Consider the following 23,077-nt stretch of genomic DNA (forward strand, 5'->3'; position numbering starts at 1 on the left):
AATTTTTTCTCAGGCTGGAACTTTCTCTTAACATGTGATGTTTCGGATTTTTGAATTTTTATTTCATCTTTCTTTACTGTAGCTGAAACTTGTTTGTGATCTTGATTAGAAAGATCAGCAGGGTTTTTCCACACTGGGACTTTTCCACACTGGGACATTTTTCTGCTGTCTGAGCACCAAGTGTATGTCAAGATTAGAGTGATGCTGGAAAAGCACAGCCAGTCAGGCAGCATCCAAGGAGCAGGAAAATCGACGTTTCATCAGGAATCATTCCAGCACCACTCTAATCTCCAGCATTTGCAGTCCTCACTTTCACCACCATGTGTATGTGACAGGTTCTACTGGTTACAAATGACTGACACTGTCCCATCGTAAAGGTTAGATTATTGCATTCACACATCTCCTTTTACATTCTTGGCATGACCCAGAACACTTCATAGCTAATGCAATGCTTTTTGAATTATAGTCGTTGTTGTAATGTAGGTAACGTTGCAGGAAATTTGCATATAGCAGGATCCCAGAAGTGTCAGTGAAATACTGATCTGGATTCCTGCTTTGAATGTTGACTGACAGTTAAGTTCTCCCTAGAACATCACGGATAACTCCACAACTCATAGAATTAGCTTCATAGAATCTTTACCAACACCTGAGGGGATCGACAGGACTTAGGAACACTAGAACATAAGAAGAAAAAAAGGCCATTCAGCCCCGTGAGCCTGTTCCACCATTCAGTGAGCTCATGGCTGATTCGTGGCCTAACTCTGTATATCTGCCTTTGGCACGTATCCCTTAATATCTCTGCTTAACAATAGCTGAAGGGAAAAAAATCATTTCTCAGATTTAAAATGAACAATTGATCCGGCATCCCTTGCCATTTGTGGAAGAGAGTTCCCTACCACCCCTTGTGTGTAGAAGTGCTTCTGAACATCTCTCCTGAATGGTCTAGATCTAATTCTCAGACTATGACTGCTAGTTCTAGAATCCCCAACCAGTGGAAATAGTTGACTTACCCTGTGCAGATCCCTTTGATGGTGCAGCATTTAGATCCACACAAATGCAATTGTGAGTTACATGCCCGAGTCAAGTTTGAAATAGCAAACTCCGACAGAGGTTCCTACGAAGCACGGCTGATATATTATTGACATCCTGTTGACGAACAAATGAAGAAAGTTTTGCCAAATACCTCTTCATCGAGACCTGGTTTGGATGACAGTGCAGGCTCATTGAGCTTTTTGTTTACTCTGCCCCTACTGCATTACTGTGAGACATGTATGTAAAATACTGCTATCTCTAATATCTTGGTTACTAATCCAACACCTGCCATTTCCTTCCTTTCACATCCCTGCTCTGGTAACTCCTGCACAGGCTCGGCATGCCTTTCATCAATTATAACCGCAGCATCGTGGAGAGGTAAATGACAGCGAGAGGACAATAAGATTTGAAAAATGATCAGCATGCTTCTTGTGTGGGTATTTAACATGCCTGTTCCAACTTCTCCTTGTGCTATTTTAATACTGTGTTAAACAAGTTATAACCAGTGTTAAAATAATGCCAAATCATGCAGAATGAACACATGAAATTGTAATGTGGGAACAGCAGTGATTAGTTTTATTTTGCACCTTATTCTGCTTGGTTACGGCAGCTTCAGTATTTTACTTTGTTCTTAGAACATTACAGCGCAGTACAGGCCCTTTGGCCCTAGATGTTGTGTTAATGTGTGAAAAGAATCTGAACCTAATCTAACCTACACTATTTAATTTTTAATCCATATATACCGATAGAAAGTGTTAAGGTTTTCCTTGACCCTATCTGCCAATGACTTCTCATGTCCCCTCCTGGCTCTTCTTAGCTCTCTCTTTAGGTCTTTCCTGGCTAACTTGTAACTCTCAAGTGCCCTAACTGAACCTTCTCATCTACATACTGTGTCAGGAATTGGACACACTGGACTTGAATTATAGTATTCCCAATCAATATTTGGAAATTTGAAGTTCCCCAAAACAATTAGCCTGTCACTGTCACTCCAATCGAGAATCATCTTTGCTATCCTTTCCTCTAAATCTCTGAAATTATTCGGAGGCCTATAGAAAAATCCCAACAGGGTGACCTCTCTTTTCCTGTTTCTAACCTCAGCCCAGAGCTGAAAATGTGTTGCTGGAAAAGCGCAGCAGGTCAGGCAGCATCCAAGGAGCAGGAGAATCGACGTTTCGGGCATGAGCCTTTCAGGAAAGGCTGATCTCCAGCAACTGCAATCCTCACTTTCTCCTAACCTCAGCCCATACTACCTCAGTAGACTAGTCTTCAAACATCCTTTCTGCCACCACAATGCTGTCCTTGATTAACAATGCCACACCTCCCCCTCTTTTACCATCTTCTCTGTTCTTACTGAAACATCAAAATCCCAGAACCTGCAATAACCATTCCTGCCCCTGCTCAACCCATGTCTCCGAAATGGCCACAACATCAAAGTCCCAGGTACCAACCCATGCTGCAAGTTCCCCCATCTTATTCTGGATGCTCCTGGCATTGAAGTAAACGCACTTCAAACCAACTTCTTGCTTGCCGGTGCCCTCTGGCGAACTTGAAATCTTATTTCTCAACCTCCTGTATAATGGAACTACAAGATCCCCCTGCTGAATTAATTTAAACCCTCCCAAAGAACTTTAGCAAATTTACCCCCCCAGGATATTGGTACCCCTCTGGTTTAGGTGAAGACCACCCTGTTTGTAGAGGTCCAACCTACCCCAGAAAGAGCCCCAATTATCCAGGAATCCAAAACCCTCCCTCCTGCACCATTCCTGTGGCCATGTGTTCAATCCCTCTCTTTCCCTACCCCTGACCTTGCTAGCACGTGGCACGGGCAACAGACCAGAGATAACAACTCTATTTGTCCTAGCTCTAAGCTTCCACCCTAGCTCCCTGAATTTCTGCTTTAAATCCCCATCTCTCTTCCTACCTATGTCGTTGGTGCCTTTGTGAACCACGACTTGGGGCTGCTCCCCCTCGCCTGCAAGGATCCCGAAAATATGATTAGAGACATCACGAACCCTGGCACCTTGGAGACAACACACCAACCGTGAGTCTCTCTCGTTCCCACAGAACCTCCTGTCTGGCCCCTAACTATGGAGTCCCCAATGACTACTGCTCTGCTCCTCTTCCCCCTTCCCTTCTGAGCAACAGGGACAGACTCTGTGCCAAAGACCTGTACCCCATGACTTACCCTGGTAAGTCCACCCCCAAAAGTATCCAAAATATTATACTTGTTGTTGAGGGGAACGCCACAGGGGATCCCTGCACTGTCTGCTGGTTCCATTTCCATTCCCTGATAGTAACTTGTCTACCTTCTTCTTGTACCTGAGGTGTCACTACCTCTCTGTGACTCCTCTCAATAACCCCCTCCGCCTCCTGAATGATCTGAAGTTCATCCAGTTCCAGCTCCAGTTCCCTAACGTGATTTTCAAGGGGTTGGGTGTGCTTCCTGCAGTTGCAGTTAGCAGGGACACTCTAATGGCGACCCTTACCTCCCACATTCTAAGGCAGTTGAATGTTCGTCCTACAATCTCCATTCCCACTATTTTAACTTCCCAATGAGACTACTGAAAACGCCTTGCAGGCCAAGCTAATTTTAGTCCCCTTTCCACTAACTGGAGAACCCCACAATCATAGTGACAGCATCCAGTGAAATATCCTAGGAAGGTTTCCCTGCGATTTCCAACCTCACCCCTGGACTTTCTCCCAAGACACACACTCCACGTTGTGAGCCCCATTCTCGCTTCTTGGAGCCGTGAAACTCAGAAACGTGGCTGCATGGCCTACCCATCTCAGGTAGAAACCATTCCTTTGACCCTATTGTCGCTATGTGAGGTAGAACACTTCCTCACCATGGCCCTGTCTCAATTGCCATTGAGCCCTCAGTGAAAGACAGTGGCAGGATTGAAAGGGCCTCGGAGATTCGGTGACAAGGTGAGCTCTGATCCCAGGCCCCCACCTCAGCACCAACACCACCACTCTGCCCCATCTATTATCTTGTGGATAACTCGAGACATCCATGCTGAAATATCAGTGTGGAGTGTTTGAGTTCATAGCCTCAATAAAATTGCCTTGTCATGTTTGTTTTGCTTGAGTTTGGCTACTTTTCTTTGGGAACTAGACCAATCTTGTACAGTGTGAAGGTGAAGTGCTCTTGATTTGCTGCATGTGTTGGTTTATGTTGATTGTAACTGTAACCCTCTGTCCTTGTTCTGTGTATTTTGAACTGCATTATTTTCTTTCTTCAGTGTGGTGTGGGTGCTGAGTCATGCAAACCAAAGACAAAATCCCAGTTTCGAAATCAGCCTGGTCAATTCCAGCCTGCAACATTACAAGATGGCTGTGCAGCTGTAGGAGGGGTCAAGGGAAGGGGTCGTTGGATGAGGGGGTTTGGGGAATTACACTTGCAGCTGACATCCTGCTTTCCTGGTGGATGATGCGAGGAGACAGAACAGGATCTGGCTTGGGTGTGCTACCCCATGTGGTAGATCAGCCTAATGGTATTCACCACCCGAGTGGCAATGCAAGAAGTGGCCATTTGGATGGGACAAGGAAGGGAGGGTCTCGTCCACCCCCTCCCTCCTCCACTCCATCTTCAACCCCTGGGATAGCTGCAATAAGCAAACAGAGTGCATGTTGGAATTGAACCTGCATTGAACTGACCGAAACAAATCTCAAATTCCCGCCATTTCCACATTCAACTGTAATTCAGGAGATGGGGTGGGGCAGTGGGGGGAGGTTATTCAGGTTAAAAGAAATACTGAAGAGTACTTTACATACCTCATGATTGCTTTTGTTTCAGATCTCCGGAACTGGATCATCCCAACCTGAGTAAAGTACTGCGGATTGTGGCCTTTGCTTATCCGTATTTCTTTGACAACATCCCACTGTTTTACAGGGTAGGTCTGTGAGAAAGCAGCATCGATGCAACATCTTAAGATGTCAGTTCTGTAGTCAGTAGGCCCCCGTGTTTATATGCCTCCGATCTCCTGTCCAATCAATGGCCCTCCTGTGAATTGGGTCCGAAATGGAAAATAGGAACAGGAGTAGGCCATTGGCCCTTCGAGCTTGCTCTGCTGTTCAATCCGAACATGGCTGATCCTCTGCCTCAAGACTATATTCCCCATGGAGGCCAGAATTCCTTCACAAAATCACCCTTTACTTACATGTGCACAGAATATGGACTTTGACCAGAGTCAGTCCCTAGAGTGAGGAGAGTCCCTGTGACTCCTGTTTATATCTGTCAGCCAGGATTCCCTGACGGGCCCAGGTTCACAACCCCATTTGGGGAACTCATCCTACAAGATCCACCAGGCCAACCTCGTTCCAATCACCACACACTTTCTCTCCATACCCCTTGGCGCCTGCAACATCTTAAAAGTTTATCATTCTCTTTCTGGAATGTACTCGGTGACCTGACTTCCTCATGGTGGCAAATTCCACGCCCTCTGAATGAAGAAATGTTTCCTCATCTCTGTATCCTGAGACTGCGACCCCTGGTCCGAGACTGCCCAATTAGAGCAAGCATCCTCTCTGTAACTAATCGATCCAATCCTGTTAGAATTTTTATACATTTCAATGAGACCCCCTCTCTGTGAGGGCAAGGGTGAGGTGATAGCCTCCGACAGTCAGAGATTATATTATTGACTGGCTTACCCAGTTAATGCAACAAGTCACTGAGCAATAAGATCTGAGTCAGCCCAGTTTGTATCACGTTGGCTAATCCCAGGCAGAGTGGTATCAGGAGGGACTAAAGATAATCTCCCCATCTCTTAGTATGGCAGGGTCAGTCATAATTATCCAGCATCTCCTGTCGGGAAGCAAGGCTTGCTGGAGTTGGCTATGAAGACTGTTGCAGAGGAATAGCCAGCTAATATTCGGCTGAGAAATTTTCAGGCTCTGAAATCTGAGTGTCAGCACAAAAACAATTTGATTCACCTTTGTCCTGACCTTGTGTGGTCTCTGATGGAGCCGCAATCTCAAACTCCTTTGGATTCTTCAATGGGATGTAGGCATCAAAGGTAAGGCCAGCTTCGGTTGCTCATCCCGAATTGACCAAATGGGCTACGGTAGGTCACCACCTTTAAACTGCTGCAGTCTGCACAGGAAAACAAGCAGTAGAAGGAGAAGCAGACCATTCAGCCCATCAATGCTGCTACTCACTACTTTCAAAGCTGATCTTACGTTTCAATTCCACTTTCCTATCTAATCTATTGATTCCCTACCTTTTGAGGTAGAGAATTCCAAACACTCTCAACCCTTTGAGTGAAGAATTCTGGTCACCCTTCTAAAGAAAAGATGTTGTTAAATTTGAGGATGCAGGGAAGATTTCCAAGGATGTTGCAAGGGCTGGAGGGTGTGAACGATAGGGAGAGGCTGAATAGGCTGGGGCTGTTCTTCTTAGACCGTGGAGGCTGAGGGGTGACCTTATCGGTTTATAAAATCATGAGGGGCATGGAGAGGATGAATAGCCAAGATCTTTCTCCTAAGGTGAAACTAGAGGGCATAGGTTTAGGGTGAGAGGGGAAGGGTTAAAAAAAGACCCGAGGGGAAAACAGAGGGTGGTGCGTGTATGGAATGAGCTGCCAGAGGAAGTGGTGGAGGTTGGCACAATTACACCATTTAAAAGGCATCTGGATGGGTACATGAATAGGAAGGGTTTGGAGGGATATGGACTAAATGCTGGCAAATGGGACTAGGTCAGATTGGGATGTCGGGTCAGCATGGATGAGTTAGACCAAAGGGTGGTGTTTCCATGGTGTATGACTCTATAAGAAAACTTCTAGTTATCACATCCTTAAGTGATTGTTCCTTATCCTGATACAGTGCCCCTGAAGGAACAGCAGAAACTCTCAGGATTTCCTTCCGACCCTTTCTGAATCTTATTGGAGATGGCTGCTCACCTTTCTAAACTCCAGAGAATGTAGAGTCATTGAGGTCCAATGATCAGAAACGGGCCCTTCAGGCCATCAGTTCTATATCATTCAAACACAAGCACCAAACTAGTTTAATATTGACCCAGTTTACGTAGCCTCTCAGTCGAGGACAGCTCCCTCACCCACAGGGCTGATGAGAAGGAGGATCTGAAAAAATTAAGCACACACAGGGTGTAGATTTTGTTCCCACTCTCCCCTTTCCACCCCCCCCCCCCCCCCCCCATTCTCCTGATTTATGAGAATTTTGAGTAGGAGTCTTCAAGGACTTGCATACTGAAGGTGCCTACATTTGAGGTGGGTAGCTGGCACATTTGAAATTTGCCTGTTTTCAATGTAGCAACAACGCATGTCTACAGGAAATTGGGAGGGTGTCATAGTGACCCAAAATGGGTTCCTCCTCGTGCTAATTTTACCACCAAAAATTGGACTTGTCACCAATTTCCTCTCCCTTGTAGTGTCATGCATAAGTGATGCAGTGGGGTTTGAGGGTTGGTTTGCTCAGTTGGCTGGATGGCTAGTTTCTGATGCCAATAGTTTGCGTTTCCTACACCAGTTAAGTTACCACGAAGGCCATACTTCTCAATCTTACCTGAGGCATGGTGACCTTTAGGTTAAACTCACCACCAGTTGTCTCTAATGCCCTATGGGGGACTATGGTAACTTTGCCTTATGTACAGGGAGGTATAAGTACCAGCTGAAGCCAGTACACTTGAGAAAAACCGACTATTTAAATATTGGGGTCAGACTATTGTTGGGTTTTTAAAAATCTATGACTGTAAATGGTGTGTAAAGTGTATAAATCAAATACAAGTGAAATGAACATACCAATGAACAAACCATCCTCGAAAAACAAAGGACAAGAAAATGTTAGAGGCTTTGTTATTTTTAAAAAATAGAATTGTGTAAAGCTGGAGCAACAAGGTTTGTATTTTGATTTCTTTCATGATCATTCATGGGCATTAGCTGGGCCTGCCTTTGTTACCTGTCCCTTATTGCCCATGGGAGGGTGGTAGGCTTGAACCTCTGTACTCCGCTAGCGATCAGTAGACTTGGTGCTGCTGGCGGTTAGTTTCCTGGATTTTTGACCCAGCGACACCGAAGGAACAACGATATATTTCCAAATCATGCTGCTGCATGGCTTGAAGGGCAGGTTTCCGCACTGAGAAAAACCTTTCACCCTCAATGATCTATGCCAGTACTTCTGCTCCGCACAAAGCTCTACCCATCTTAATGCATTGAACATGATCAGCATCTCCCCCTCTCTCTCAGGCACTTAGCTACATCAGTGCTGTTCAGCTCAGCTCCACTAGCTGTGTGATGATGGGTTTCACATGCTCTATCAGGATCCTGGGCTACTCTGTCACAGGAGAAAGTGAGGTCTGCAGATGCTGGAGATCAAAGTTGAAACTTTATTGCTGGAACAGCACAGCAGGTCAGGCAGCATCCAGGGAACAGGAGATTCGACGTTTCGGGCACAGGCCCTTCTTCAGCTTTTAAACCAGATTGAGTTTCACCGTGATTTCCACACTGCTTCAATAATGAAAAGGAAACAGCAGCTATTTCATTAACATCCTTGTCATGGTGTAAAGCTGGTGAAACATTTCCAAAATCAAAAAATATTTCCTCCTGAAGTTGAAAGTCTGAAAACTGTGTGAAGACAGTTTCTCAAGGTTACTAAAGGCATCGCAACAAAGACCAGCCCAGCCAGTGACGTCCATATCCCATGAATGATTCTATTAAAAAAATTTGGGATTTTAGCTATTTGTTGTTAAATGAACTGAACCAGTTTCTGTTTTATTTTTTCTCTGTGTGCAGTTGTTCCTATGCTCCGGGGAAGGTTGTGCTCACAATGAAACAGTTCCTATCCACTACAGACATGTGGCACTTGCCTTTCTGACTTGCTTCCTGTTTGTGACACACTTACCGGAGCGCCTTGCTCCAGGGAGGTTTGACTACATCGGTAAGGAGTTGGGAAAAGTTGGAATCTCTGTGCTATAATAAGCTCAATGTTATCCTTAGTTTTGTGATCCTTTGTGTTACTCCATTATTGCCAACCCCATGAATTAACCCCTTAGTATGTCCAAAATTGTGGGTAGGATGAAACGGAACCAGGTTTAAAACTGATGCTTGCAGGTTAACCTCAATAACCCATGGCTCTGCATCACAGCGTTGTTCCAGAAATGTGACCATTGGCATCCAGTTTTAAATGTGGAAATATGTAGACAACTTCTTCAAAGTTGAATCAAGACCAACAATCCAATGCCAGTAAAAGCTGGTAACATCTGCTTTGGCTGTGAAAAGGACATACAACAGATAATGTAAGAGGAGTCCCAGGACATTTTTCAAAAGTATAATGAATGTGTTTTCGTTTGGGTTTTTGTCCCTTTCCCTCTTGACACTAGTGGTGCTCATGTGACCACACAGCACTAACCTGCAGAGCATTTGGTCTCCCCTAGATTCTGACCAGGTCAGCTCCTTTCGAGTCTCTAGCAGTCCACAGTACAGTAAATGTTGATTAATTATACAAGTTCACTGTTGCTGTTTTACTTTGTAACATTATATTCATTATATTACGCAGGGCATCAGGGTGCTCAATTCAGAGAGAACCAACAAAGAGACTTGAAGTTGGAGTCAGGGTTTGAATAAGACATGATCTAGGCCAACAAACCACAAACTCCGTCAATACTGTTTTTGCCCCTGTATTGTGTGTACTAATACCCAGGAAGGTGTTTGATTCAATGACCTGCACCTAAAACTTCTTTCTGAACTTAAGCAGTGCTTAACTTCCACCAGGTTTGAAAGGGATGAAGTTAGAGAGCTACGGAGATAGGGCTGGAGAACGGGACAAGCTGGGTAGCTCTTTGGGGAGCTGGTACCTACACAATGGATATAAAATTCTATGATTCTAAGTCCGTAAAGGCACATTTGAGTTTGGAATCTCTCCACGTACGGAATTATGGCTGTTCCTTCTTTATATTCTGAACCATTCCATTAGCATTCACTTTCACTTTCAAATGCCCAGAGGTCTTACAACTTTAATAGAGTGCTTTCTATGTTGAAATGAATTGTGGGAAGATGTGCCTCTATGGCAAATCACTGGGAGATCATTTTCCTTCCCCCCACAGGTAGTAAGTTAACAGTGTGTGAGAAAGTAAGAACACAAATGCATCTGCTTGCAACATTTTTTTCATTGATAATATGTTTTTGAGTCTATTGTTTCAGGTTTGCAAGTTTTATGACCGTCTCCATTCACAATGTATTCCTTCCAGGTCATAGCCACCAGCTGTTTCACATCTGTGCAATCATCGGTACTCATTTCCAAATGGAGGCGATCATAATGGACATGACATTGCGCCACTCTTGGCTCTCACTTCATGCACCATTGCCCTCTTTCATGGGCACCATAGGTGCCCTTGGTTTTGCCCTTGTGTTGAACCTCCTGATCGTTGCACTATTCTCCCTGGCTCTGTACTGGACACCAAAGTTGCCTGAACTGAGATATGAATACTTGAATGAGAAGTTCAAGACGGATGAGGATGTCACGCCACGATTCTTGACCCGGCTGGTGAAGAGGCCGAGAGTCTTGAAGGAGTGAGAATGATTAGACTAACCCTTCAGCTGTCGCTATGGTGACGTAGGAAGAAATGAAGTACATTCCTGTTTAAATTGGATATGTCTCCCAAATAACGGGCTGTGCCTTTTAATGGTACATAGTAATCTTTAATAAGCTTGTGTCTGATGATGTGGATATTTATATTAGACAGTACGGGTGTTTATTTACTGTGGTTAGAAGATGGCCCTTGGGGCTAGTGGAAGGTCAGTTCAACTACAGCAGCCCATGTTTGATCACTGGTACCCAATAAGCACATCCATCATGGAATACATCATTGCACCTTTCCTCTAGGTTAGATGTAGATTGTGTTCTCAGAGGACTGGATTTCAGAGTTTTAGGAAGATGAATAGACAAGTTTTGAGTTAACTGGAGAACCCTTGTCATAGGGCTGATTAGGGATTAGTTATTAACCTTACTTTAAGAATATTTCCAAATTGACCTGTTCAGAGATTTCATTACAGATCTCTGAAGCAAGTGGCACTTGAACCTGGGACATTTGATTTAGAGGTAAGGTGTTGAACTATGTCATCACCATTAGAGCTGTAATCTTATTGTCCATCCTTTCAGGGATAGTCAATAAATGCTGGCGTAGTTAATGATGTCAACATCCTGTGAATGATTTTGAAAAGAAAAGCTGCAGTGACCTCAATCTGGCCCCAGTTGTGGCTATAGATCAGGCACGGCAACCAATCGCATGACTAAATGTTTCTGCTGGGTTTCCCAGTGTTTCTCTGTGACTCCATTGAGGACAGGGTCATTTCTCACATCTCCAACACTATCTTCAAAGTTTCCACTGATTAAAGGCCAAGGGGAATGGGCTTGCCCATCAACTGGGTGGGGGAGGGGGGGCCACTGAGGGTGGAGGGCAATTGGGACGCCCTTCAGCTCTTTGCAGATTGGCAGTCCCATTGGCCAAGGTGGGAGTTGAGCGTCAGAGAAGGGAAAAGATGTGGATCATTTTTAAATATAAATACATATCAGAACAGACCAATGCTGCCAGGCTGTGAGCATAGCATAGAGGGGCAATTACACCACCTCTCCCACCCTGCCCCTCAAACCTGTAAGGAAGCTGCCAGAAATTGCAGCTGCAGTCCAATGGTGCAGATGGTGGGGGCGGGATAGAAGTGGAGTTTCTCGTGGGATCACACAGCAGCCCACCCACCCCCACCCCTTGATACCACCACCTCAGCCTGAACTAACCTCAGGCTGATCTGGGCTGGCCACGCACATTGACTGGAAATCCCAGGTAGTGCGGAGAAGTGACTCCATTCTGTTATCCCTAGCAGGCTATCAGCAGCTTGCAGGTGGGTGACCACTCTGACCCTCGACCAGTCTCTGAACATGGCTCAAGATCAGGATCGTGGTGCCATTGCTGACACAATCCTAGAAGGAGGAATCAGTAAAACATGTGAGTGGCCTGATTCATTCTGAATATGTCATATATCGGAGCGTTTCCAAGCATTTTACTGGTTTCTCCTTCCGGGAATAACCTGTGACATGAAAACCATGACTCCAGGTGACTTCTGTGGCCTCTGTATTTACTCAATGGCCATGTTTAGAATGAGGTCTAATTGTGAGGGTACGGGTGGTCTGTGTTGCCAGTCTAAACCAGACCATGGGAAATTAAAGCATTGTTGAAGCGGGAGTGTTGGGAGCTTTACAAGAACAACTTACTTTTACATAGCACTGTAACAAAAACCATCGAAAAGTGCTTCACACGAATGTAAACAAACAAGCCTTTGTATCTAGTCACAAAAGAAGATATTAGAACAGATCCAAATGCATGGTCAAAGTTCAAGCTACATAGCTTCAGGTGAGAGAGAGAGAGAGAGAATTTGATCTGTTTGGAGAGGAATTTCAGAGCTTAAGCCAAAGGGAGCTGGACAAAAGCAGCCGATAGTAAATTGGGCCATTGACGTTTATCATTAGGGGCAGGAATTGCAAGAACACAATTTGTGGAGGGGTTATAGAATTCATGAGGCTACCAGGATGGAGAGGAGTGAGGAAGAGAGACCATGGAAGGGTGTCTGAAGGCAAGGGTAAGAACTTTTAAAGAGAATTTTAAAACTTGACACTGCATCTAAGCCTGTAGATCAATGTCTAAATGTGGTCTCTAGAAAATTGGTTCACATACTTGCCGCCCTTTCCTGAAATGCCTGGAAAGAGATCTTTCGTTTTAACATTCCCAAAAGGTTTCTTGTGTGGCTTCTAACTTTCTTGAAAACAGGTGGGAGGAAACTTCTCATCGCTATGAGCTGGCTGCATGACAAAGACTTCCTAAGCTTATCTCATTGAGAGAAATTAACAAGAAGTGATTCTAAAATGAAAGAGAATTTCTGCTTTTTCTCAGAAGAATGCTCCCCTCCCATCTTCCAAAAACATTTCCAGTCGTCTTTTTCTAAGAATCCTTCAATATTGTTACATTTCAACCTCAGAGCGAAATCCATAGACTAACAAATTAGTGTCACTTCCTTGAATGTTGCAGACCAGGATTGAAATTTCAGAAATGTCCATCACATGTTCCTTCTCTGGGTCTTGGAGGGGGATACAGAGGAGATTTATTAGAATAGTACCAGGGATTAAGTTCTCCTGTTTTCAGAGGAGCTGTGATGGTTTTCATTAGAGAATAGAAGGCTAAGGGCAATTGGATTACAAAAGCTCAAAAGTGACGTCTTTTTTTTTTCCGTTCATTGATTGTGATGGTGCAAACTTGGTCGAAAAACTGAAGCATTGTTAGGAAAAGGTTTAAAAAATCATAAATAGTCAAGCCTTCCAACGTAGTCCTGTTGGAAGGAATTGGTCAGATAAAATTTGCATTTTTATACAACTTCTTTCGTAAACTCAGGAAGCCCTCAGGGCACTTTCCAGCCGATGAAGTTCTCAGTGCAATGTAGGAAATAGTAATTTAACAATCTTACCCAAAACAAGAACAAAGCAAATAATTGGACTTGTAATTATATGGGGGTGACAATTATTTTAGCAGAAAATCTAATCCATTCATTTTGAGTGGTTTGTTTCAATGAACAGGTATTTGACATAAACATGTTTAGCCTTGAGAAAGTAATATCATGCTGTACAACTTCATTGAACTGATGTTCTCTTCATAATTGAGAGGAATTATAATTGGACCAAGTGGTAAACTGGACCTTCATCACTTCAAACCCAATTAATGGGACAGTCCAAGTGGGAAATAGAGCTTGAAATTAAATATATTATTAGAAATAAAGGTTAGCGATTTCATAGTTTGACCTAACATTTACAGTGTTTATGTTTCTTATGAGCCTCCTCCCGTGCTGTTCTTTAACCAGTCCCATTACTGTATCCTTCTGTGCCTTTCTCCCCTCATGTTTTTCCCTTAAATGCTGTGGTATCATTTGCCTCAACCTCGCTGTGTGGTGTTTGCTGTGCTGTGGATATTAGCATCCGAAGTTTTAAAATGTTTATGCCAAATTGCTTTGTCATTTCAAAGTGAGAGGGTTGTTATGAGAAGGATGCCAATTTTTTTCACAGCCCATTGATTTGTCATATGTTTTGTATAAGTTATATTGGCACAGAATCTGTGCCAGCCTCGTGTGCATGTGGAATAAGCTCCACATAGCTCTTTCTCAAAGCACTGAAGTGAAGTTTGCATTTTCAATTCCTTAATGTTAAGTCCGATTGCGAAAAGTCAAGGCACCCATCATTCTTCAATGACTGACTTCCTTGTTAATATAGTTGCAGAAAATATCAATCCTTATGTAATTTTTAAAGGAATTCCTGGATATCTTTACATGTGTGCTGATATATTACGTAAACTACTATGCATCATTTTGAAAATATTGATCATTAAGTTAATGATGCAGGGTTAATAGAAATGGACTATTTACAATGGATGAGGGGTTCAGAATGAGGGGAGACAGATATATGATTTAGTCTTGAGAGATCAGGAGAAATGTTTATCTTACATAGAGATGCACAGTACACTACTGACTGAAATAAACTCTGTGTCAACCATTAAGGCTGGATCCCACAGAAGGTTGAGGGCAATGGGATTAATGACTAGTGGAACCAAATGAGTTAATGGGATTAGGGCCACTACTTTTACAAGTGATAAAGATGCAGGACAAGCTGCTTAGGCTGAATAGATGCACTACATAACACTCTCTATATAAGTCTATATAACATTGATCTCAATGTCTTGTTTGTGGAATCAAAACCATGCTTTATGTCAGGGTGATACGTCTTCAGCATTGGGGTCCCATTGATGCTTCAATTGTCCGAATAATGTGAAAGTAGGGGTCAGAGTGTGTTTTTAATTGATCAACATCTCTCCTCCCTCAATCCTAAACTCCTTTTCCACTCACCCAATGCCCTGAGAAGGTAAATTTGATCAGAGAACAAAAGAATTGTTTTTTATAGAGAGTGAGGTGATCAGTGAAGATCACAGCACAGCTTACCAGCAAAGATTTTTTTTATAGTAGAAATAGTGAGATAGATCAAGGCACAGAGAACAGAAATTGCTGGAGAAACTTAGCAGGTCTGGCAGCATAAGTGGAGAGAGAAACAGAGTTAACATTAACTCTGCTTCTCTCTCGACCAAAGCTGTCAGACTTGCTGAGTTTCTCTAGCAATTTCTGTTTTTGTGTTTCAAATCCACAGGTCCTTGTTTTATTTTAGATAAAGGTATATTGATTCGGGAACAGCAGGATTTTGTAAGGTCGTACATTTTTGATGGAATTAGAGGATCCATAGACTTTAGATCCTGGAAGAGAATGAAATTGGATTTGGAAACATTGTAATGAGTTTGTAAAGTGTTGATTCAACCACTTGCTTGATAAGGAGGATAGAGATTATTTGAAAATCATCATTAGTATATTTGTTTAGAAACCTTCAACACATTTTTCTCTGAATTTTTCAACAATGTCTGACTTTCATTGACCTGTGAGGCAAAAGCTAAAACTGGACATGAGATATGTAGCGCCCCTGTGCAATTTATCTCTGGCATAAAACCCTCATTTGGGAGAGAGTGTATAATGACTATTGCTAAGAATATAATGCAAAGAACTACAGCTCAAAGCCAGATCTGTTCATGTTACTGTGATGTTATAAGGGAACCATGTTAATTGGGTTTTCAAACTGCATCTGGGAGTGTTGATGGAGAGAAACTAAATGCAACATTTTCCACATTTTTAAATCTGGGATTCCAACACTGCAATTGATTGGCTATGATAGGGAACGTCAAGTAATCTGAATAGGAACAGAATTTTACAGAGCAGATTCCCAGTTTCCTGAAGTATAACCCAATGGCTGGAACTCAGGAGAATGTGTGTATTTAACATATTGGCACTTAACTCTATAAGGAAATACTGTGTGGGTGTGACTCTCACAGCCAATGTATAGATGTTTACCCATGGAGAAAGTGAACCTCACAACTGATTGCAATACCTGATTTAGAAAGTCAAGGGCCCAGATCCGACACTTTGAGCAAAGTCAAGATACAGTTCTAGCATTTCATTTCATTTCTAATAATTTGTTGTTGGTCTTAAGTAGAATTCCAGGGTCTAGGTTAAGAATGGTGAACCAATCTTCACTGAATAAGGCAAATATCTATCTATCCCTTCCTGCAACTCAAGTATGGACCAATATTTAACAGAATACTCCATAAGACAAGTGTTTGAAAGGAAATATTAGCGCAGAGTTTAGCTAACAGGTGAGAAAAAAATCTTTAAAACAACCAGAAGCAATTTTTTTAGGTTGTGCTTTACTTTCACAGAATGAAGTATTTGATTATACTTGGAACAGTCAATTAATTGAAAGACAATACACGTCTAGCTAGTACAATGATTACATTGAAAATTAGATAATTTTCCCACAAGGAGCACAATTTCAGAATCAGTGGTGTATGAAAGTCCATGAGATGAATGGTGAAATATATATGTGTGGAGTCTGCATGTTGTCCCTGTTTCTGCATGGTTTTCCTCTGCGTGTTCCAGTTTCCTCCCACTGTCCAAATACATGCATGTTTGTTGGATTGGCCATGGGAAAAGCAGGGTTACAGGGTTAGGGTAGTACTTGGGATGCTGTTTGGAGCGTTGGTGTGGGGAATTAATGGACAAAATAGCCTGCTTCCATACTGTGTAGGGATTTTATGATTCTGGAGCATGTGGGACATGAACCTGAGTCTCCTGGCACAGATGGATGGACAATACCCCTTTTCAACCCCAGTCTGCTTTCTGAAGGGCTCATATGATTAGTTCCAGTTGCCATTGCCTGTTACCAAGGAGACCTCTACAAGCTCCATGAGGAGATTATTTAGGAGTTCCCCCGGGCCTTGTAAGGTTTATTACACTTACACATGACTGTGTTTGAGATTTGAGGCATGTTAAAATGGGACAGTGAACTCCCTTACACCGTGCTGTATCTGAAGCGAACACAATGCAATAGGAATTTGTTTTGTGCAGTTTTGGATCCACTGTCTGTTATGTGGCTCTATCCAATAACGATTCCATTGACTGTGATGCTTTGCGGGCAGAGTTTATACCAGGGTTGGTCGCATCTAGATTTCACTCATTTTCTGGTCAGGTTTCTATCCTGGGTGCCTTAAATAGAAAATGTTGTATCCCCTGGGACAACCTCATAGATTTCCACAGTCATTCAGCCCATCCTATCCGTGCCTGAAAAGTAAATACTACCCAATTTAATCCCACTTTCGAACTCAGAGTCCATTGTCCTTGCAGCTCTTCAAGTGCATGTCCAGGACTTCTTAAAATGTGAGACTACCATTTTCAGGCAGTGAGTTCCAGAACCCATCACTCTCTGGGTGAAAAATCATTCTGCTCAACCTACCCCCAACCCTTCGAATGAGAACTACATCTTTGGCCCCTTGGTCCTAGAATCATAAATTATATTCACGGTCAATTCAGTGAGCACAAAGTAAAACAACAAAAAGCACATTTGGTTGCAAAGTATTATGAAAAGAATACTTTGCAGCTATTAATATACTTTACAGCGCTCTAACATGTTGCCTGGTCTAAAGGACCTGGTGCTGTTTTGTCAGAGCAATTGGATACAATTATAAGGGGTGTTTTAAACGTAATTATGGTTAAAACATTATTGATTAATCATGAGAACTAGAACTGGTTTACCAGCTGCTATTAATGGCTTCTGAAGCAGCTTTTTTTTTCATTAGAAACACAGCAAATAGATTAAAATGCTTTGAGTGCTTTCTCAGTTCTCTAATCTAGGGAGAAGTGCCTGTAGATATGTCAGTTTGCTTGATCCTAAAACCTCCTGAGTCAGTTGCTTTTAGTTAATTAACCATTACTCTACTGAACAAACAGAAACTAAAGCCCAAAGCCTTCACCCAACAATATTGTAGAGAGTGTTTTATTTTTGAAAAGTCATTGAACTAGTAACTGGAGTAAATTTTTGTGGGGAGGCAGAGTGGGAAGTCAGAGGATTGGGCAGGAAATGTTTTAGCATCTTTTTACACTACTTTGTAAAGTAAAGCTGAAGGTAGAACAACACAGATTGGTCTCAAGAGCCTTTTGAGTTTGGCACAAAGTATGGGATAAAGCCTGGCTCACAGGAAGCCACATCTTTTCCAGCTGCCCTGTAAAATGGTGAAATCAAAGCAACGTGCTGACACCATTCATGTGTAGCCTGCGATTTATTTTGTACTTTATCCTCTTTCATTTACACAGATGCAGAATCAATTTAGCATACAGCAAAATCCAGCAATCATCAATAACGTGGGGCAGGTCTGTTTTTACTGTATTAGCTGAGGATGAAGGTTGATCAGATCATTGGGAGGACTCCCTTACATGAGATCTTTAATGCAGTTCAGAACCAGTTGATAGGAATTGGTTTAAAATCTCATCTTTAGGATGAGTTCTTGGGTACTGCATTGGTACATCAATGCTCCATTGCTTGGAAATCACAATTGCTGACTCTCAAACACTACCAAATAGAGTTATCATTCTATGTGAAAACATATCTGATGGTTTTAAAATAGCCATAGAGTTCTACGGCGCAGAAGAAGGCCCTTCAGCCCATCAATCTCCGCAGGTTAGAAGCAATCACCTTACTATTTTAATCCCATTTTCCAGCACTTAGCTCATGGTTTTGTATGCGTTGTGTACATCTAAATACTTCTTAAATGTTAAGAGGCTTTTTACCTCCACCACCTTCACAGGCAACAAGTTTCAGATTCTTACCTCTGTGGTCTTTTTCACATAGTCTCTAACCCTCCTGCCCCTTAACCTTAAATTTATGCCCCTGGTCACTAACCTTCCCACTAAAGGGAATAAATTCCATTGGCTTGATTATCTATATACCTATGCCTCGAAAGGTGTGATGTTAAGCATTGGCAGTCACCTCGTCAGGTTCCATTGTTTCTGAAATTGTTGCTGAAGATTTGGGTTTTTATGATATATGTCTATGCCTATCAGATCATGATGGGAATGTAGCCTGGACCTTACAGACTAAAGTGGGAACAAACACTATCTCTGTGGCAAACCCTATTGCTGTGGCATTAAACACTATTAACTGAACTGAAATATCACCAGTTGCCTTGGTGAGATTTGAACACTTGCCACAGATCATTAGCCTTGGCATCTGGATTTGCTAGATCCTGACATTATAGCCTCTCCCCCTCAACCAGTCAAAGGACTTTTCTCTCCCTTTTCTAATAAGCAAAAGTGTTCAAAGAAAACATAGATAAAAGCCACACAATAGTTTTGGACATTTGTATTTTTTTCAGGAGTGTTGCTCATAATCCATGAGATTAACACTTCATTTCTGAATGAAGACAATCTTAGAAAGTTATCAACCCAACTGAGATAAGTTTGCCACTGATGACTGCTTTGTACATGCTAGGGAAGGTTCACATTGAACTAGCAACTGAAATCGGGTCAGCTAGCTGTGCAAAATACCCTTACAGGTGCCACACTGCAAATGGAGCACCCTTTGTGTAGCAATATCAGAAGTACAGATCTGTGTATGTGCTCCAATCTGATACAGAACAAATGATTAAATCCAGAAATTGTTCCTTTGTTTGTTGTAAAACAGGTTCTTGGAGTAAATCTGAGGTTTTCAAAGTTGTTTTAAAAAGATCCAGATTACTAGTGTAAGCACAGCTGTAACATAGATTGTTGCAAAATATAAAATGTGTGTATTTTTAATGGTTCACATATAGTTTTTTTGTGCCTTCAAAATTCAGGTCCATAAATATAAGATAGTAGCCAATAAATCTGTTGAGGAATTGAGGAGAAATGTCTTTGCCCAGAGTAGTGGGAATGTGGAACTCATTTTCATGAGGACAGATTGAGGGGAGTCACACATGTCCATTTAAGGGGAAGCCAGGTATGCACATGACAGGATGAGGATGAGGAATGTCTCAACAAATTAATGTGAATAGCATAGATGCATTGAAGGAAAAGAAAGGTGGCATTTATTCAGTGCCTTTTGTAACCTCAGGATATCCTAACATGCCTTAGAGCCAATGAAGTACTTTGAAATGGCATATTGTAATGTAGGAGAGGCAGTCACTAGATTATACACAGTAAGTTCTCAGGCGTTTTAGTGATAGTTATTGAGGGATATATTTTGACCAGACAGTGGGGAGAATGCCCTTGAATTTCATTTCAATAGTGTAGTGGGATCTTATACATTTATCCTCAGGAAATGCTTGATCTGTAAGACAGTTCATTTAACTATGCAGCACTCCCTCAGTACTACGGTAAAGCGTTCATGTTTAGTATCTTGAATAGGCCTTCAACCCATGGTCAGATTCAGAAGTAAAAGCACTACCCATGAGTGCATGAAGATTTAAGATATTTTAATTTAATAACAATGTGCAAAGTAATTAGTTTGGGCTACAGGCTATGGAAATTGGAGGCAGTACACCAGCACATATTAAAAAGCTGCCTGAGGAACCATAGGGGATTCTGGGCTGTGAAAATGGACAGTCTATATTTAAAGCCATAACCTTTATCTGAAGTAATTTTTTTTTCAATCTATATTTGTAAAATGTTGATGTTCAAAATCTTTTAAAAATATTTATATTTTCATTTGGGGGTTTGTAATTAAAACTAAATCAATGTGATCAGAAAATGTATGCACAAAGGCACACCCGCCCAATGTTGCAGATCATTTCAACACCTCTGTGGCCTTTGGTTTTGAGAAATTGTGCCTTAAAGGTGTGGAGCAAGGAGAATGTAACATGAAATATGATAACTACCTCCAGCACAGTTACAGTGAAGGACAGAACCATGAAACCAGGGGGTCCATGCCAATTTGGCAATCTCACTCGGGTTAAAAGACACGGTGATTTCATGAATGGAAACCTGTTACATTGATGAAGGTTGGTGTGACCTTCTAATATTGGAAACAGTTGAGCAGAAGAGCTTCATTTCATATCTTTCCCTGGGTGATGCTTGACTTGGGATTGATGCATGCTGGTAATATGGCTTTAACATGAACAGCCTTCCACTCTGCAACGCTAACAGCCCAGATCTCAATTAGCGCTAAGTGAAATAAATAAGTAAATTTGAAAAGAAGAATTGCTGTGGACTGTCACACACTGTGACACAATACCCTGGTTCATGGAGAGTGTAGTGAGATGCAACCCATACTGTTGGAGTGAAACAGTGTTGCCTTGCACCACGAATTTGGAGTGTAAATCTAGGATTGTAGTGGAATGATTTGTAATCATTTTATCTTGGGAGTTTTGGATCATTTAAAAGTCAGATCGAGCTTCACACCACAAATGTACTGTAGGTGCAAAGCTGTCTTGTGATTAAGTACAGTCTTAGGCTTTTAAATAGTTTAGAAAAATGGAATTAAGTAATCTGTGTTTCAAGTATCTTAATCAATCAGAAATTTCTATAAAGCAATTCAGCCCAGCTTTAAAGCTATTTTGTATTTTTGGTATTGTCTGAAATATGTAATTTAGGATTTATGTGGAATGTATTTTGTGTTCTTAGAGTTGATTCTGTTTTTACTTAAAGCTGCAATCAAGATAACTGCACTAAAATTGAACTCTTGTGGTTCCCTTGGCTATCAGATGCCGTTACATGTTGAGAATTCTACATGCGACTGTAACAGGTTTAAGATTTTCTATTTTTGTTACATTGTTGACAACTAACACCAAATGTATAATGTTTGTGGGAAAGGAGAATAAACTTATTTAAATTTAATAAAACAGACCATCCTTTGTGATGGGAAAAGTAAGCATGCTTGCAGGCTGATGTTTAATATCTGCTTTACCAGCTGTGTTCAACTTTATTATGCATCACTGATGAAGGATTGAGTTATGTTCAACTCCACAGTGCTAATTGTCAAGCAGCTAAATATCTGTGACCTCTTCTGGATCTCTGTACGAGTGTTTTGCATCTCTGGTAATCCAGATGTGTAACTAAATCTTTTATAAAATCACAATTAGATTGACATAATTGGCATCAAAATAAGTGAACAAAATGTCTCTTTTAAAGGGATGACAACACAGGTTAGAAAACAAGTGGAAACTTACTAAATTGAAGCAAAATGTGTCCTTAATTTTTTCTCTAATTCTGAGGAAAATGTTCTCAACTCTAAGTCATACAGGACTCAAAACTGACTCTTTCTCTCTCGACAGATGCTGCCAGACCTGCTGAGTTTCTCCAACATTTTCTATTTTTATTTGACTCTCAGCATCCATACTATTTTGTTTTCATTTGTTGGTCCTGTTGTCTAACACTTCTAGTGCGTGTAGAGCCCAGCCATCACAGAAGCTGTAAGCGTGGGAGTGAAAGCAACGTGCCTGTGGTATCAGGTCAGGGTGCTAGCCTCAGAAGAGAGGCAAATACTATATTTGGGTTAAATAAGCACATCCCCAGTGAACCTGTGAATGGCCTCCATGATCAAGCCGAGGAGCAAAGCCATTAGCAGATTCTCAAACTCACCGCACTCTCTCAATGACTAAAGATCAGGAACATGGGAGTGAAGTGCAGCTGGAGGTTGAGGTGTTTTCAATTAGTTTAATTAAGAAAAGGCATCTAAAGTGATGAGAACATTAAAGCTAAATTGTATCATATTTTCATATAATTAACCATCAGTCAAGGGCATATTTTAATCACACTCTCCAGTGTTAATGTGTTTAGTATAAGCTGATAATAAAACAGAAGTATCTGCATTTGACAGATGGTGGAAGCTAAAACAATGAACATTAAGGTTATCTGTCTATATCAATATCTTATGGAAATCTGTGCTGTGCAACTCATTCTATTCTGAGCTCGTCTTTGTAGCATAGGTGCTAACATCCCTCAACCAGTTTACTCTTTGCCAGTGCAAACTTCCCCCCCCCCCACCCCCCGACAAACCTTTACTCTGTATCTTCAGTAAAGACGCGTTGTCCTTTCTTGTAGGATAATGATGCAAAATATTTAGCATGTTCCACACAGCACTCTCTACAAACTCAAAACCACCCCTCAGGACTCAAATACCATCCCATAGATTTTATTTGTGTTTGTTCTGTTGACTTGTT

The 23,077-nt window shown here is 41.8% G+C and overlaps 1 protein-coding gene across 4 annotated transcripts in view; it reads left to right on the top strand.

Annotated features, from left to right (window-relative positions):
• Positions 1–21,786, top strand: part of LOC122540912 (membrane progestin receptor gamma-B-like) — an 89,780-nt gene extending 67,994 nt beyond the window's left edge. For 2 of the 4 annotated variants that reach the window (XM_087981435.1, XM_087981436.1), the window contains exons 6-9: positions 1,366–1,410; positions 4,829–4,925; positions 8,778–8,922; positions 10,232–21,786. In XM_087981435.1, the coding sequence (XP_087837561.1) occupies positions 1,366–1,410; positions 4,829–4,925; positions 8,778–8,922; positions 10,232–10,557 (613 nt within the window). In that variant the 3' untranslated portion in view covers positions 10,558–21,786. The remainder of the gene's footprint in view (positions 1–1,365; positions 1,411–4,828; positions 4,926–8,777; positions 8,923–10,231) is intronic. The other 2 variants (XM_043677200.2, XM_043677201.2) reach the window with 1 other exon arrangement.
• The last annotated feature ends 1,291 nt before the right edge of the window (positions 21,787–23,077 follow it).

This window comes from Chiloscyllium plagiosum, unplaced genomic scaffold (assembly GCF_037043375.1).
Source record: "Chiloscyllium plagiosum isolate Xiang-an unplaced genomic scaffold, Cpla_swu_hap1 HiC_scaffold_39, whole genome shotgun sequence".
Lineage (NCBI taxonomy): Eukaryota > Metazoa > Chordata > Chondrichthyes > Orectolobiformes > Hemiscylliidae > Chiloscyllium > Chiloscyllium plagiosum.